The sequence below is a fragment of the Argiope bruennichi genome, chromosome 5, assembly GCF_947563725.1.
Source record: "Argiope bruennichi chromosome 5, qqArgBrue1.1, whole genome shotgun sequence".
NCBI lineage: Eukaryota > Metazoa > Arthropoda > Arachnida > Araneae > Araneidae > Argiope > Argiope bruennichi.
The window spans coordinates 43,385,120-43,404,639 of NC_079155.1; the positions used below are offsets into that span (position 1 = coordinate 43,385,120).

Sequence of the window (19,520 nt, forward strand, 5' to 3'; positions counted from 1 at the left end):
ATACACACACACACACACACTTTTTTTTTTATTATTAACCAGTCAATTTTGTTGACTAGCTGGTGCGCCGGAATTAATGATTGCCAAAATGTTGAATTAAATATTTTATATAATTTGCTTTTGAGGGTTTTCTCTTTCGTAGCACAGTGCTTTTAAATTGAACACGCACCGTTTTAAAAGCCTTTCATCACTTCGCTCATTATTCACCGCATCTCCCTAATTTTCTGTCATCTCATTTAAAATGTGAACTTCAATTGGAAAAATGGAAATGTTTAAAATTGAGCTGACACAAAAACTTTCTAGATGAAACTATTCATTTATTTTCATTTAAAATAAAAGAACGGATAGAGAATTGCAGTTGTATATGTACAGTCCCTAACTTTCTGTCATCTCATTTAAAATGTGAACTTCAATTGGAAAAATGGAAATGTTTAAAATTGAGCTGACACAAAAACTTTCAAGATGAAACTATTCATTTATTTTCATTTAAAATAAAAGAACGGATAGAGAATTGCTCAGAATTGAAGTTGTATGTGTACAGAATGTTTTTCATAATTTGTATAATATTTTAGTGGATTATTCAATAAAATTCCTTTAATTCAACAACAACAAAAAAAATGTGTGCATTTAAAAAAAAAACTTAATTTTCAAGTAATAATAATAAGAATATATTATTACATCCAATTATATTACATTAAATCGTAACACTGTTTGAAAATGTGAGCACTTTAAAAAAAATCACCTTTGTTTACTTATGAAATTAAATCTTAATTATGTATGCAATAATTTTCAAAAAATATATTAAATGCATACTTCAAATAGAAACCTATTCGTTACAGTAAAATAAGCCGTAAATTCATACCAAAATCATCAACAAAGGAACCAGTGGGAATGGTCTCAAACCTTTCGTGCACATTCTCTAATAAAAGTGTTAAAGAACGCCCTGCATAGAATTGGCGTATAATAGCTACAAAATATTAACCTTTCTCGCGAATTTAGCATTTTTGCTAAATCTATTCTGTGATCCTCGGCTAATTTTTTTTTTTTTTTTTTTTTTTGGAAAAAGATCCTTGCCATGCGGTTAATACTACCCGAAAATCGCATTTCTGTTTTACATCTTTTGTCCTAAATGATTGCAAAAACAAACACACACAAAAAGACACAAAACTACATTTGTAGTCACAAAATCACATACTATAATTGATATTTTTAAGTCATCGCGTCTTTAAGTTATCGCTTATACATGTGTGGTGAATAGCATATAAGTCAGTTAACAAATACGCTATACGAGCATATGCTTTTGTATCTTGGTCATGTTACTGGACTGCTAACCACAAAGTCCCAGGTTCTATCCTCACTCATATCAATCCGCCACATTGGTGACCTCGGATGATGAACCTTCAACCTTTGTACAGCTGTTGTGAAGCCATCTACCCGCAACCAAAGTCGTCAGACTCACTTGACGCAGCAACCAAAGTCACCAGACTCACTTGGCGCAACAGCATCAGCAACCACTCACCCACACACGCTCGTCATAACGCTTGGCGCTTCTCAAATGGGTACAGGCGCATTAGAATCAAACAGCTAAAATATCACCACTCAACAGCCATATCGTTCGTCTCACCTCCGACTCGCTGGAGGGAGAGACTGTGGTGAATAGCATATAAGCCAGATAACAACTACGCTACCCAAGCAATTGTTTTTGTATCTTGGTCATGTTACTGGACTGTGAAACACAAGGTCTCAGGTTCTATCCTCACGCATCTCAATTCCCTAAACATGTTTCAGAAAGTAGATGGACAATCCCTTGTTGCATTTGGCTCGAAATTTGACAGGTGTCTAGACTATAGATGTTAAATCTCTGTGCTGAATTTTATATATCTAGTTATCTTGGTTATTTACTTATCATATTCTAACAGCCGCACAGACTTCTGAGCGGATTTTGTTCAAAATTTGAAAGAAATCTACAAATTTGATATAAAAACCATATACCAAATTTCACCCGTCTAGCTCAAAGCGTTTTTGAGTTATCTTCATCACAGACAGAAGAACAAAATTTTCCAAAAATGGGTTTTTCCAACTAAAACGCGGAGATTTGTCAAAATATCGAGTTTGATTTTTTTTTTTAAATTTTTTTTAATGATTACTATAGTTTCTCTATATTATGTATACAAGAAAGTAAAAAAAAAACGAGATGAAAATTAGTAACAACAATGGAAACCGTTTGAAATTCCTTTCAATAATGTAATAAATTGTCGTATAATATACTTGAAATATTTTTTTTAAAAAAACTGATTATAAATAGGAAAAAATTATTATAATGAAAAAGTAATTTGCTTTAATTTTAAGATGATGTAAAAATAATTTTTGTGCTGTAATATTTTCAGAAGTTATAACAGAAAGACACAGTTTAATTTTTAATTAATTAAAGTTATAATTAATTTTTTTAATTGATCCAAGATGCACATTCTTAGTCCTCAATACATATATATGCTTAATTCGGAGGCTCTAAATCAAATAATTTGACTTGCGGAACACCAACACACATTTATTATTAGTAGTAGTAGTAGTACTAGAGAGAGATATAGCATCAGTTCATGTTGACCTGATATATGGCAAGTGAATAGTGTATCTGGCTGAAAGAATATCATATGTGAACAACAGTAAAAAATGACATGTGCATTTATATTTGTTATGTGTTTTGATATCACATGGATTGAGTTTATTAATACTCATGATAGTCAGGTGATATACATTAAACAAGTTGGCGCAATTTAACTTTGGACCCAATTCGATTCTCTGAAGTGCTAGTCATGCATTAGTCCCAATTGGATTAAATGAATTTTTAGTCACATTCTGTCCCGGTATAGTGAACTAAAGTCACAGTCATACTTTGATTTCAGTTTGATTAATTAAAATTCTAGTCACACTTAGTTCCGGTTTGTTTATTTAAAGTTTGAGCTACACATCCGAATTAAATGTGATTAGTTATATGATCGTAACGACTACATAACACAATTGTAATTATATATCATAATTGTAATTTTCTGTAAAATGAGTCGATTGTTTGCTTTTTTTACTGAAATTTAAATTAGTTAATAAACTATAAACAAATTTATGAAGTTTGCTGTATATAAATTGATACTCTTTATTCATTCTTTAACGGTTGCACTAATTTTTGATTTATATCGCAGAACTTCTAGAAATGTTCAGAAAGCGAAATTTAAAATCACAGTTGACAATTCACTAATTTTATAAAATTAAAAATCTAAACAAACAAACAAAAAAAAACAGCGTTGATTTATTCGAAAATGCAAAACATCATCGGCAGCATCAAAAAGAATATCTTTAAAAAATTCCATATAGAATAATGTCTATAACCTAAAATTCTTGACAGAAATTTTAAAAGCTAACTCCATCTTAACTAAACAAAAACCTGAAAATTTGGTATTCATCGTCCCTCGGAAACATAAAAATCTATCATCAGAACAAAAATAAAAAAGAAAGAAAGAAATTAAAAGGAAAATAATCTCATGTGTTTGGATTTATGATTAAAATCGTTTGGGAACGGACAGAAGCCTGATTGGACAGGAGTTTTAGTGGGAGGAGCAAGAAATCGATTAAAGAAGAAAATAAGTATGAAGTTCTTTCGAGCTGAACATTTAACAAATTTTAGGACCCGATGGATGCTGCCGAGGATTTTCTTGATCTCCTAACTGAAAACCATATGCTTCATAAAGGTTGAGTAACTAATTTTGCTTCTAATATTTTAATTTTAGAATTTGTTTTAACTCACTGTGATGATTCTGATTTGAAGAATTGAATGCCTTCTCAACCTTAATGTCCGATTCTTTGGCTCTTACATAGGAAATTGCATTAAAAAAATTCAATAAACCCACTTAGTATGGAAAAAAAAAATAACTAGGAGAAATGTTAGTAGCATTAAAAGAATTTGAATTTTACTTCAAGAAATGAAATATTTTATTATAAAATATGCATTAAATATTTTTTTAATTAATTAAAAATTGAAATTAAAATATTATTGCAAAAAAATTGGTGTAATGGAAAAGATAACTTTTCGAATTTTAAGATTACGCAAAAATTATTTTTGCGCTGTCACATTTTCGAAAGTTACAGCGAAAATACGCCAAATTCTCTCTAAATTTTAATAAATAAAATGTGAAATAAACCTCTCTGAAGTGCACATTCCCTCTCTCCAAAATATATGTGTGCCAAGTTTGGTAGCTTTAAATTAAACGGTCTGAACTGTAGAGCATTAACATCCCATTAGATATCCCACTTAAACTACCTTATTATTTCGTTCTTAACCACAAGGCAATGGTCTCCCCAAAACTTTCTCGCATACTGTCTAACAAATTTGTCATACCAGAGAACGCCTTACACGGCATTGGCGTACAATAGTTCAGAAATATTAACTTTTATCCTGAATTTATCATTTTTACTAAATCTATCATGTTAATTTTGGAGGTTTTTGGCGATGAATTCCTGGCATGCCGTTTATAGTATCCGAAAATCGAATTTGTGTTTCAGATGCGTTTTTCTAACCCAATTGAAATAAAAATTTGGCACAAAACTACACTTGTAGTCACAAAATCCCACGCCAAATTTGATAAGTTTTTATTTTTGAGTTATCGCGTTTAAATTTTTCTGAAAATACAGACCAAAAGACAATCAGCCCATAGTTGGATTTACCTCAGAATTCAATAGGCGTCTGCACTACAGATGTTAAATCTATATGCCGAAACTTGTCAATCTAGCTTTCTTCGTTTTGTAGTTATCGTATGCAGTTATATATTCGAACAGCCAGGCAAACAGACTTCCTCTCAACAGATTTTACTCAAAATTCGATAGAAAGCTACGTATTTGGTGCAAAGACCATATACCAAATTTCAATCGTCTAGCTCAAATCGTTTTAGAGTTATCGTTATCATAAACGGATAGACAGACATTTTCCAAAAATGTGAACGATCTATACTACATATAAAAGAAAATAAAAAAATGAATGCAATTTCTTACTCTAAACACAATTTTTTTTTACAGGTGAATTAGTTGTACGTTGTGCGGGGTGCCAGAATCCTTTATTAGATCGGATCATGATGAAGCTCAAGGACCAACTTTGGCACGCCAACTGTTTACGTTGTTCAGTATGCGAAACGCCTCTCACAGAAAAATGCTACAGCAGGGATTCACTCAATTTCTGCCATGAACATTTTTACAGGTAAGCCATGGAATACTTCTTTTATCATAATTGATAAAAGAAAATCTTATTAATTTGAAACAAGCATTTTTTCCATATGAAATCACATCCTGTTTTCAATCACTATTCACATGCAACACTAGTGGATAAACACAAGTAATTTCAAGATAGTTGATAGATAAAAACAAAGTGAATTGTTGTTTTGATATAAAGTCATAAAAAGTAGTCTTCCAAAGTTTTGTTGTAGTTGAGATACATTTTTAGCATTGTCAAAGACAATCAGCGAGAGTAGCTGTCGTTGAAATATATAACTTGTTGGACTTTTTTTACCATATACCCATCGAACGATTTCCATAAAAATATTAAAAAACATCTAATTGTCCTTGATTAACCATAAAACAAAAAATCGAATGTTCATCCTGTAAGCATAGCAGAATTCTAGCCAATTCATTCAAAAATTAGCGGGAGTGGTTTCTTGGAAACCTTCTGGCTTCGTTTCGTTATATTAATGTCCCGTTTTAAAGCAACACCAATGCTATTTTGGGACAGAACTCGTAATTTGAACCGTGGTCAGATGATGAGAGCGACATCTGAACTGGCACCTCCCTCTCAAAATTTCCACACCACACCAGCAGAAGAACGTTTGGCTCCGGTAGATTTAACGTGCACCAGACCCGCTTACACGACGGTTCTTCGGTAGAATAGGGTCTCGAATCTGAAGCCGAGACCTTACCACAAGGCCACCACGGCCCAGAAACTTTCTCGAATATTCTTCAATAAATAAACTAGTGCGTTATTAACCGTATGCTATTATCGAAAAAAAGAAAGAGCCTATTAGACTGTGATATTTCGAGATTAATTGCTGAAATGCGGTTAATGCAGAAATACCAGAAAACTGAATGTGTATTTTGAATACCTTATTTCCAAGCGATTGAAATAAATATTCGATTGTGTCCACTAGATCACATACTGAAATTCAATTATCCAAATTGTTGCAGTTTTGAGTTATTGCTTTTACATGTATATGTAAATATAGACTGACAGACTGTCAACTCATAGATGGATTTAGTTCCAAACTTGATACGGATCTACATTTTAGATGCTGAAATTGCATTTAAAGAGAGCTAGACAAATAGAATTTGGTAACAATTCTATCTATCTAGCTCTCATTAATTTGTAGTAATCTTGTTGCCTTATATTTAAACAGTCAGACTTCTTTTGTATGGATTTCGTTCAAAATTTGATAGAAAAGTATAAATTTGGAATAGAAACCATATATACAAGTTCATTCATATAATTCAAAGTGTTTTGAGATCTCGTATTTACATATACACAGATATAATTCTAAAATGTGTTTTTTTAGATTCAGAGATATCTGAAACGTTCAGGAGATAGTCAATATTTCGACTCTAAATTTTTTGTCGATTACAATACTTTTTTTTGATATACTTCCTTTACAAGGAAGTAAAAATTAAAATAAATTATGCAAAAATGAATGATACTATCAGTCTAAATTGTTTCGCCTATTAGAAAGTACGGCACTCAGTGCAGCGGATGCAATAAAGGAATCATACCACTGGAAACAGTCCGCCGAGTCCGAAACCTCGTCTTCCACCTGCATTGCTTCACGTGTTACTTGTGCAGCAGGGAACTGGCCACGGGAGACCATTTCTTTCTCATGGAGGACAAGAAATTAATTTGTCAAGGGGACTATTACAGTGCGTCTACAACGGCTATCGTGGACAACGGTAAGTTTCTATAGTTTCGAATATCTTAACCATGATATAGGGCATACCAAAAGGGTGTGCATATATTTTAGATGTTAGTTCGTCAGTCTACGACGATCGATCTTTTACGTTTGTTGTTGTGTCTGGAAACGCAGATGTAAAATGCGGTGGAATATTTTCGAATCGACAGCTGCATAGAGTCGCTGGGCTGGGAGAAAAGTCAGCAGGTTTGTTTTAAAAATTGTAATTAATAATTACAAATTTTAAACGAAAAACGTGTTAATAAATTTATTAATAAATTCAAATAAATAATTTATGAATTATAAAATATTAGGATAAAATTAACACTTTGTAAAGTATGTTGATGTATTCTCATGATGATTAGGTGTGTGCCAAAAGTGGCATTACACTAGTTAAAATCTAATATTTAAAATTTAACAAAATAGAATTTAAATAGCTGTCAGAGAACTTGCCATTCGAAAAAAAAAATTATGCTCATGTGTGTTTGATGCAAAAGTAGCTACCAACCCAAAGAAAATAAAAAAATAAATAAATAAAGGGGCAGGAATTTACAAAAAAAAAAAAAAAAAAAAAGCCCCTATGGAGAAGGTATGAATGGTTCAAGCAGAGCTTATGTAATCTTATGTAAGCAAGAGCTTACATACGATTCTCAACAGGCTCATTTAAACATAATTAGTAAATAATAAAATACATATACCAAAAGTAGGCAATTAGCAAACAGAAAAATAAATAGAAAAAAACAAGAAGAAAATAAAAAAAAAAATTAAGGAAAAGATATATATATATACTTATATAAATAAAAAAAAAAGAAGAAAAATGAACAAAAAATAAATACATTGTCCTAGTCTAAGATATAGTCCATAGTCAGGATCAAAAGGCTCGAAAAAGGCTTACTTTTTACATTTTTTTTTGTCTAACACTCACAAGATAATATCCACTTTGAATAGAATTTGTCTTTCTCTATTCATCCTTAATAGAGAAGACTCAGGCAATGGTAGAGTCCAATTTAAAGTTTGCTTTACTGTTAAAAAAAAAAAAAAAAAACTTTCAATCTTGAAGTGCTAAGAGGAATGCAAAATTGGCATACAACATGGTATAACCAACCAAAAGTCGTTCTATCTTTGTAGTAAAATAACATATAATTCCGACAAGGGCAGAATCTAAAATAGGGGAAATTATTCCATATAGGACAAAAAGATCGATTATCATTTCTACATGGTAAGAAATCTTCAAACGAATGCCTGAAAAATTAACTTACAGCTTCAATATTTCTAATGTGAAATCGCTGTAATAAGGAAAAATTCATCGACGCAGAAATCAATTGCAAAGCTTTTAAATACATCTATAGCAAAAATAATAAACTAAGATTTGCAATTTAAAAAAAGCTAATGTTCCACCAGCTTTTGCAAGGATGTTATCAACGCAAATAAGTCTGTAGAATTCTGTATGAAGACGACTTAACAGAAAATAAATGGAAATACATCATAAGGCTTGATGAAGCAAGTATTCACCTAAATGACGCAACAAAAATAAGTTTATTTTCTATCGAAAACAAAGAGAAAAAAAATTGACAAACTTGGTTCTGTCAATGCAAAGAAAGTTCCAAAAAAGAATTTATAATAATTCCAGGGTTCTCGGACAATGCAAATAAGTTTGAAAATGGGAAATTAAAAATAAGAATGTTAAAAATCGACACAACGTTTTATTAAGAGAAATTTTACTCCAATCGAGTTTAACTACAATAAGGATCAATATAATAATAATACGCAATAATATGATAGTATAGAACTACATCACAACAAAGCCCTAAGTCATACTTCGAAACATATCACACTGTCTCTTGGGAAAAAAAATGGAAATTAATATTGGTATTGTGTATGTATATATATGCGTGTGTCTTCCTTATACATAATCTGCCTCCCGCGATGAAATAAATCATTAAGATTTCAAGCGTTTCTTCTTTTCGACAATGCATCTGCTAATATATATATATATATTTTCCCGAAGTATATTTCAACTACGGACTATTGTGCCATCGGTCTGTTGAAAATAACTCCCTTCTATTGGCAAACTCACCATGACTTATGTCAACTGAAAAGGAATGGAATCAATACTCTTGAAAATTTTACGAAATACTCTTCTTACAGATTTACAGTTCAGAAAAAAGGCTAAAACATCGAATGTTTAAAAAAGATCAACATTCAGTCAAAAATGCCATAGTAATTAGATTAGCATTGTTAGAAAGACAGGTTTTTCTTTTTTAATAGCTTAAAAATTTTATTTATGTTGTAAAATTTTCATAAGTAATGACTAAGAAACGTAAACATTTCGCTTAGCTTTTAATTAAAACTTTTAAAAAATCATTTTGAGATGCTGCCTTTAACATTTTTCTTTCACTGCTATTCAATAAGCTTTCAGAATGTCACTTTTCACACGCATTTAGGACAGCAAAATGTCATATTATTTTTTTTATTTTAATCATTTATATATATATATTCAAACTATTACCAATATTGTTTTCGCTTATTCACAGGTATACACATATCACATGTCAGGAACCCTGCACAAGGAGATTGTCTTGAACTACGGGGTGTGACCGCAAATTGGATTCTATAGAATTTAAGGACAAATGTTAAGTCTTGATTGGTCCAGCCAGACTGTATCGGCCGTTTCATACTGTGTACAACGTTTACAGAAAAAATGTCATCCTAAAAATACTGTCATATTAATAAAATCGAAAATGAAAATATTGCTTTGGAATTAAAGTCCAAAGAAAACACTTTTTTAAAATCATAACACTGGCAAAAGCACGCGTGAGCAAGATTTGCTGAAACATTAAAATTAGTTTGAATTTAATTCTAAGAATAAAAACATCGTCACACAAGTGTTTAAAATTAATTCATTAAAGAAAAAAATACTATTCGAAGATAAAACTAGTATCACTTAAAGGCTAATTCTTAAAGTCCGCAAATGTTTTTTGTACTGTCTCAATTCTTTTTTCTAAAATCAAGCGGCAAAAATGAGCGATTCCGTTTTACATTACATTTCTGCGGCTTTCATATACATTTAGTATTTCACAGTAGTGTAAATAATGAAAATAATTTCATCGCAGTTTCGTACATTATTAACGTGATGAACGTTCTTCCAGAGCAGGTTCCGGTAATAAACGTCCACGAACTACAATCTCGACAGTCCAACTAGAAGCCCTGAAATTGGCCTACCAGAGGAGTTCCAAACCCAGTCGGCATGTCCGCGAACAGCTGTCAGCTGAGACGGGTCTCGACATGAGAGTGGTGCAGGTAAGGAGTGAATAAAAGTTCTTACTTTTTTTTTTTTTTTTTTCCCTGGAAAAGCTGCGACCCTCCAGTGAACACGCAGTCAATTTGACTCCCACTTCAAAAAGGCACTCTCTGAAATTAGTTTTTAAAATTGTATTTTGGAATTTTATCTAATTTATTAACTCTTCCACTCAGAGATTTTTGACTTTACCATTCAAAGAATCCAATGATTAATATGATATGAAAAATAAATAAATTAAAACGTGAAAACAAATAAATAAACAAGCAAGAGAAACGCAGATCGGGGCTAGTCGTCCGATAACTCATGAAAGAACATTGCGTAGTCAGTTGATTGATTGTGAAGATTAAAGACAACCCGTTTCTCTCAATGAATTATCAGAGCTGCAATTCCACCAGACCCATCTTGAAAAGCGGGCAAGTGATTTGTTTTTTCTCTTTAAACCTTTTCTCCGTTACAAATTTGCTTCCGTTCTGCCATTGACTGCTTACAAATTTCAGTTTCACTTCTTGTTGCCTCGATAGAAGCATATTAGTTTATTGAATATATATATATATATTAGAGGTCTCTCTTCGTAACAAAAGGTATACAAATAATTTTCAAAAATGTTATTCAGATGAAAAAAATTTATAAACAGGGATCTATTATGAATTATTACTCGTTAAAAAAAATAAATGTCGTTTCTTCAAAATCTTCAAAGAAATCGGGTTTTCACAATTTCCCATTAAGCGAAAAATTGAGTATAAGAAATATAACTGATAAATTTATTTTGACGAAGTTTTACTCGTGAAAGTTATTGAGATAAAGAAATAAAACTTCTTTAAATATCAGACGTAAAACATTCCTTTGATAATGCGTTGAGATGATTTTAGCATTTTCTCCCACTCCCTTGTTTTTAATTTTTCCCAGGTTTGTACATTTTTTTTCAAATAACAAAGATTCTACACGAAAACATAGACAACAAAACACGTTCGAAGCGAATACAAGAAAATCACCTGAACAAGTGTACAACACTTACATAATTTATTGTTTAATCAAACGCAGGCAGCAAAGCAGTAGTAAACAGCTGTTACAGTTCAAAGCGCTCTCTAGATTCGGCTACTCCTGACTAATCAAGTAATTTAATACAGAATGACTGCTCAGCCCACCACCAAATGTTACCTGAATATTCTGTTGTTGCCAGTTCTGTTATACCGGCTTCTTATAGCTTCCGTTCGTACGCTTGGCAGATTAAGTCAGCCTCTGACAAACGTGTGTGCATTTTCCAACCGTGGCTATAAATTCCTCATGTGTTCATTCATTCGGCGAGGGAGGCGTATCATTCGACTGTCCAAAGAGGATATCATAGGGAAATCGCAATGTTCGCCCAAAAGAGCATCTCCAATGGTGTTCACCCAGTCACTTCACGGGCCTGCTCCAATATGCTAGGAGAAACAGTGACAGATGTGCATCCCAATCAGTCTGATTCCTTGAAACAAACAGTGAAAGATTTAAAATCGATCGATTTAATTTTTTGACTATATCATCGAACTTGAGATGTAATGTTGCCAGTCCAGATTTTAGTATGTGTATCCAAAAGTTCGCAGACCTTAAAAAGGAGCGAGGAATTATTTATTTATTATTATTATTTTTTTTTTTTGCCTTAATCTGAATATAATATCACGAGCAAAACACAACACAAAATACAGCTTCGAACAAGTACCTCAGCTAGAAGCGAGGCGCCAGATCGGGAATTAAAACTGCTTCTGGCGATTCGGTGAAATAGTCCATCAATACTAAAATATACCGATTATCATTTGAAATTAGCAAGAAAAGTCGTAAAAATATCCAAAGCCATTCTTTCAAATGGTGCACTGAAAGCGATCTTTAGTTCTTGTTTTGGATTCTTTTCGAATTTCGCAAGCATGGCATTCTCTGCACCATTTCTCAAAGTCGGCACGAAGTAGTTCTCAGTAAAATCGCTCTCGAATTTTATTTAACGTTTTCATGACTCAAAATGTCCCCCATTTGCGCTTTTATGAGTCTGTAGCAGAACTCTTCTGGAAAATCAGTTGCCACCGACAAGCGCTTCCATCTTTATTCTTCCACTGATGATATGAAACTCCATCCTTAAAATGTAAGGAGTCTCAAAGATCCTAATATCATTTTGTGACCAAGACTATCAGGGAAGATTTGCCAAGAAGGCCGATTTTAGTTTCTTCTCCAGAATTCTAATATTTGGATCTTCCATTAGCGCTTTTCGGAAGACCAGAGACCAACAACTGTCCTTATTAAAGCTTTCAGAGACATATCTTCTATTCCGGACTATTCTCGCCGCATTTGAGATATGTTTAATTTCTTAATATGAGGTCACTTAGAGAAAATATCAACATTTCTGACAAAGGTTCCTTTGCGACGCTGTACATAATCTGAAAGCAAAGGAATATCGTCTCCCATTCTTCTTTAGGTTTACAGCGAATATCCTTCCGAAATTTATTTCGGAAGAAAATTTAAGTCAGGAATACAGGAATTGATGATTTCGTCATTTAGATTCTATATCCAATTGAAGCATCCGTCTTTTCGGGAATTCTTGCTTTTTCACCAGTAGCAAAGGCGCTGCAGCTTCTGTCAAATTGAATACAGTCACTTTACTACAGGAATACGTTACTTCTCTGGCTATACAAGGCGCCTCCTTTAATTTAAGATTTATATTATAAAGGTAGGTTCATTTTAGTTAGATTAACATATGTTGAAGTTACATAATGGGCAAGAATTTCCGAATTTGTAAAAGATTCAATTTGAAGAGTAGGAAAGAACATTATAGGGCGATTTCTGTCATTTTTAATTAAATAAAAATTAAGCAAATTTTGGCATTTTTTCCCACTATAACTGCTAAAAATATTATATAAATTTTATACCATATGAGAATACAAAAAAATTATTTTTTTCAATGATACCAGTATATTTGCATAATTTTTATTTGTTCTTTAAAAACATATTTTAAATTTACTTTATCCCAATCTGCTATAAATGAAAATAATTAAATCGTTTTTCATTGTTGCTATAAATATTTCCAATTTTCCTTACATTGCGATAATGTAGATCTGGTTTTTTCAAGATGAATAAGAGGCTTTTAATAAAATTTTTGAAATTTCGTTGTACTTACATTTATGATTTGAATTCACAAAATAATTAATTATGACTATTCTTAAATCTCCCTGCTCTTTTCTCTTATATAGTCGGATGTATAAAACTGCAGCTCTTTCTGCCTGAATCGCTTTCTTACACATTTTTTTTTTTTTTTTTTTTGTTCAATCAGTGAATTTTTCATTGAATAACTTTTTGAAATACTAGAGTACTTAACAATACACACACTTTAAAACACAGTCTTTAAATAAGGTGAAGAACAGCAATTTTTATCTTTATTTACTACTAGTTGCTTCAAGCGGGAAGATAGTTCGGCGGGAATATTGGTTATATTTGATATTAGATAAATCGCTTCGATATAATTTCATGCAAAACAAACTATCTGACATTAAAGTCATTTTAATTCTCTTAATTTCTAATTATTGTGCACATGAAACTTTCTAACGGAGACTAATTCCATGACATCATGGTGCTATTAAAAATGTGCAATCCATCTATCTTATAAATTTCAAGGTAATGTAACTTCGCCTTTATATCTGTCTCGTAAACTACAGAAATATCAAACAGAATAATTATTCTTTGACTTTCAATAATGGGGAAAAAAAAAAAAAAATCATGTGAGCAGACAGTAGGTGAAACAATGAAAACGGTTTGAAATTCAGGGTAATAATGGATTGGGAACTAGACAAATACAAAAATAAAATAAAAAAATTGTGAAATTTAGCAAAGTTCGCACGATTATTAAACGGCATCATTAAAAAAATCGAATTTTTAAAATGATATAAAATTCATTTTTGTGCGATAGTTATTGCGAAATAATGCCAAAACGAGTTTAATTTTTAAATAATAAAAATTTTTAAAAATCACTCAGAAGTGCACATTTTCATCTTCCAAGTTTTATATGTGGCAAAGCCTATAGAGAGTCAACACACAATATTTATTGTATTATTATTAGCCTTTGGCAGCCAACTGATTCGCCAGATATAGTAGTTATATTTAGTTTCAGTGAGATCGTTTGGTTAGAACGTCACATTTATGATTCCATCAAATTACCTGAATTGTGTTATTTTAATAGCTTTGCATACTTTCTATTCCTTGTACATATAAAATTTTCCAATGGAGACCAGTTCTATGACATTCTAGCTCTATTATATTCGGTTTATCTTTAAATCTATTTAGTTGTATCGTGATTTCACCTTTTTTATTCGTCCTGGAAACTACATGATATTATACAGTATTCTTCTTTAGCTTTCAACAATGAAAAAGAATCATGCGGTCAAATATTTAATGGAATAATGAAAACGATTCCGCTTTCGTTCATAACAATAAAAAATGCTGTTGTGAAATATATTTAAAAATATGTCTAATAGTTAATTAAATCTAGACTAATGAATTTTACAGCAACTAAATTGCCATCACTGAAAAGATATATCTATTTTTTAAATTAGCATAAAAGTCATTTTTGAGAAGAAATATTTTCGGAAGCTATAGCCAATATATATATATATATGTATATATATATATAGTTTATTTTTTTAATTAAAAACTCAGTAGAAATTTTTGAAAAAGCAAGATGCACATTCTCGCCCTCCAAAATTTATCTGAACCAAATTTGGAAAACCTAAATTAAAAAGCTTGGCCTGTAGAGCACCAACATACACACACATTCATTTTTATTATAAGAGAAGATTAGTAGAGATGCGCATGTTTCGATTCAACCAGAAAATTATTGCATTACTTTAATCACTTCTTATTTCAAATTAAAGTTCAAATTTTAGGTGAAATGACCAAAAAAATTAGAAATGTGCACATCACAATGAACATAATTGATAAGGTTTCTAATACTGTACAAGATACATGTCTATAAAATTTTGAAGTTTAAAAATACTTTGAAGTCGATTATTAAAACCCAAATACAAGATTTAATTGAAATTGATTGGCAAATAATGAAATTACCCACTATTGATGAAACCGATAATTGATAATGTCAGCTAGTTATCAATTTATTATTAAAAAAAATAATAACAGTTCACAGTAATCAAAACTGCAGACTATTACATTTTAACAATTTTAAAAACAATTATTTGCAAAAATCAGTTATGAAAAACAATTTTAGTTATAACCTTTGAAAGATTATAATAAACTTAGATGTACATATTTGTTTTTGATGTTGATCTAATAACAGCATATATTTCTAAATGTCACATTGAACAAGTCCACTTTGTGCCCAGCCTTCTATATTTTTTTTATCTCTTTCTTCTATTTTATTTTTTATTAACAATAAAAAGTTTTACTGAACAATTTGTTTGAGATATTGTATAAATTATAAAAACAAAATTCTATAGAGCATATAAAATTTCAATACTGAACGATTTTATTTTTTGTACTAATATTGAAACGTGTTTGGCTACAGTAAAAATGTTTTTGTATTCATTGAACTTAATCAATTATGACTGAATTTACAGCTCAAATTTTAGGGGAGCTAACAGAAAATAAGAGAAATGCATAATAAAATGAACAAAACAGCATAGGGCTTTTAAAAATAGTATGAATTATATGTCTATCAAAATTTGAAGCTTAAAAATATTTTGACTTAACAAAGTATTTCATTCAAAGCTTTAATGATCATTAATTCTTGCAAATCAGCTGGTGCCAAAGACAATTAAAGATAAATAAATTCAGAAAACAAATATAAAATATTTTATTCAACAGATGTAAAATTGACAAATATAATTAATAAGCCAGACATTTTAAGTAAGAATACATTTAGAGAATATAACACTATTTTCTTTTGATTTTAAGCACATTGTGATATAAAAAAAAGCATAATATTTTAAATTTAAAAGAATGAAAGTGAGAAGGTTATATTCATAAATTATATCAAATACACTCACCATATTGGTAAAAAACTCCAATAAGTTTATCACGAGCTTTGATGATAATCTCACTTTTAAAATTATCTTTTACAAATGCATTTTGTTTCAGGGTTCCATCTTTTTGGGGTACTTTGACTGAAATTTGTTAAGCTTTCTTATTAAATAATTAGCAAGATTTTTTCAAAAATTATTTGCTAAGTTGTTCTTTAAAAAGGATTGCTTTGTACAGCAAACTAAGATTCGTCACTATTACAGAATTTTTCTCTGTAATTGATCTTAAATATTTCACCAAATATTCCATTTCAAAACAACAAATTATGGCACATTTTGAAACTTGAATATAAATTGCAATTTATATTCAGAGAATAAAGTTCAACTTATCTATAATTTATACAAATTTGAAATGTGGAATTTTCAAATTCATTGCTAAAATCATACATTAAAAAAAAAGTACTCAGGCTGCAACATCTAAATAAATTATTTCTTGGTGAAACATGCTTGTAAGACAGCATTTTTTTTTGTTGTTGTTGTTAATTTTTTTCCATGGATAAATTATCAAATAAAAAACACATAATTAACTCCTATTTGAAGCCCAGTAATAGAATTTAATTCTTTCTTTACACAGAAAGCTTAGTAGGGAACAGATATTATCTATTATAAATTTTTTAGAAATATCATATAGATCTTGCAACCACTGCAATGGGTATTAAATTTTAAAAAAAATTTAAAAAATCAAATCTATCTATGATATTTTCTTTGGCTTACTAAAGTTCATTATTCAAGGTTTTGTAGCTGTGAGTGTCATTCATCACTAAGAAAAGGAGTAACTTTAAGTTCTAAAAGAGTAACTGTGACTCCAAAAATTCTGGAAAACTTGCATGAGTAAAAATTTGACTTAATAATCAAGATAATACTGTGATGCATAAATATAAATGTGTATACATATTTTTAAACAATTTCATTAGCAAAGTAAAAAATATATTTAAAAAATAATGAAGATTAATCACTGTTTGATTATACAGAATTGCTTACCTTTTTAATTACTTAACCTTTAAGAAAATTTTTAAGGTTAAGTAACTAAAAAGGTACCCAACTATCTATTTTTGAAAAAAAAACTGTTTAAGTTCTGAAATCTTGTTAATATTTAGCTAATATTTTAAAGTTCTGTATCATTACTAATACATTTTTATGTAGGCAGTGGTTTTCAATTTTAAGTATTTGTTTCAAGAATGAATATTTATAATGTAGAACTACCAAAAGTAAGAGAATGGTTTATAGAATGTAAAAAATTTAGTGAGCTAGCAATTAACTCAATAAACTATCTTTCATATCTTAATCAATAAGATTTTAAGAGACACTTCATATGCCGAAAGTTTCACATACAATTTTATATAATGAGATTAAATAACATTTGAAAACATGCACAACAGTCAGTCCATTAATTATTAAAGATATGCTATTTTTTTTTTTTGATATCACATAATCAATTTTTAAATAATATATTTAAGTAAAAAAAAAAAAAAAAAAAAAAAAAAATCAACGTTTTTAGAAATTTGGAAATTTTAGATTTGAGAACATACACACTCAAAATTATGGATTTCCAGATGGCAATCCGTTGAATTTACTTTCTAAATTGCCATTATAGAAACTAAAAAACATCAATTTATAAGGACATAACTAATATAATTTCTTTAATTATGTTGTCGTTATAGACTTATTTTGATACTACCATAATTTTTTTTTAAAAAAAGATATAGTGCATACAAATTTACTCATTATTGTGCAATATTTTAATTACCAGGATATTAAATACCAGTTTATATATGTGTCACTCTTTTACCATAATTATTATCCATTTTGGTAAGTAGTTGACACTACACATTAAAAATGTATGGTAGATTCTCTATAGGAACATTATTTACTGCAATGTTTATTATGATAAACTTCAAGAAAATCATTATTTTTACTAATCAAAGTTCTTAGTATGACAAATCATTTCTCTTTTAAAAGTTTATTTATATTTGTATGATACTTATTGTACAAATACAAATTGTGTAAAATACTTTCACCATGAAGATCTATTAGTTTAAATCAGATTTGGACAAGCGAGAAAAATGTTGCAAGATGTGAAAGATTCACTCACGTTCGTAAATGTTCCAATAATCTCAAAGTAGACAAGTTTATCAGTAATTTCTTTATAACTGATAATAATAATTTGTGCCCCAACTGAATTAACAAATTTAATAGTGAATATGTGATACCTTACAAGCCAGAGGTTAAAAAGTAATTTCCATCTTCTATCTCTCACTGCTTTAAAATCTAAATTGGTGACATCTTATTGGTTAGCTCATATGAGTATTCATATTGTTAAGCTCATTCTCTTCTATCCTATTATATGAAATTTTACGAAATGGTAGGGGAGGATCATTATACATCTACGCAAAATAAATCTTAATTTCAATAAGAATTCTTTTTTTAAATTAGAACGAAGACAATTAGAATAATGAAACGATTGAAATTATTTTTTAGGTTTGGTTTCAAAACCGAAGAGCCAAAGAAAAACGCCTGAAGAAAGAAGCTAAAAAGTCATATTGGGAAAATAAATGCTATACAGATAAAGTACAACAAATAAAGTCTAGTAATCTTCAGGAAAGTCCAGAAGAAACAGAACATAAGAATGGACCTTATGATAGAAACTTAGCTGACTGGCTGTTTCAAGCTTCTGATTTTAGACTGACAGTATTTCAACAGATATTTTGCTACACAAATGGAAAAAAATAATTTCAGAATTCTTTACATTTTCAACTTAGTTCTAAAATTCAGCAAAGGGCTGTACAGAATTCCAAATCATGCAAAATAAAATTTAAAACTAAAGAAAAAGAATGTCAAACATTTACATATGATTTTGATGTATAATTTTTACATTTCAGATTAAATCGATACAGAACATTTTTGTAATTCTTTTAACATGATACAAAGGACTAAAATAACTATGACAATTTAAAAAAAAAAATTGAAAGGAAATAATTTTATATTTATCATATATTGGAATTTGCAGTCTATTCAAGGTAAATAAGTATATATATATATAAAAAATGAATTACATACCTGTTTCAAATTGAGCTTTAAAAAAGTTCTTTCAGCTGTCAAGAATATATTTTTTAAAGATATTTGTTTTTAATTGACATAGAATTCGACATCATATTTATATTGACAGCAAGTTCATGAACGTTTCTGCAAGTTTTTCACACGAAA

General features: G+C 29.9%; 1 protein-coding gene across 1 annotated transcript; it reads left to right on the forward strand.

The window, feature by feature from the left end:
* The first annotated feature begins 3,655 nt into the window (after positions 1-3,655).
* Positions 3,656-19,090, forward strand: LOC129968975 (LIM/homeobox protein Lhx4-like). The gene is made up of 5 exons (XM_056083359.1): positions 3,656-3,740; positions 5,062-5,239; positions 6,749-6,966; positions 10,120-10,265; positions 18,795-19,090. Exons 1-5 carry the CDS (start codon positions 3,683-3,685, stop codon positions 19,044-19,046), a joined length of 852 nt encoding a protein of 283 aa, XP_055939334.1. The 5' UTR covers positions 3,656-3,682; the 3' UTR covers positions 19,047-19,090.
* The last annotated feature ends 430 nt before the right edge of the window (positions 19,091-19,520 follow it).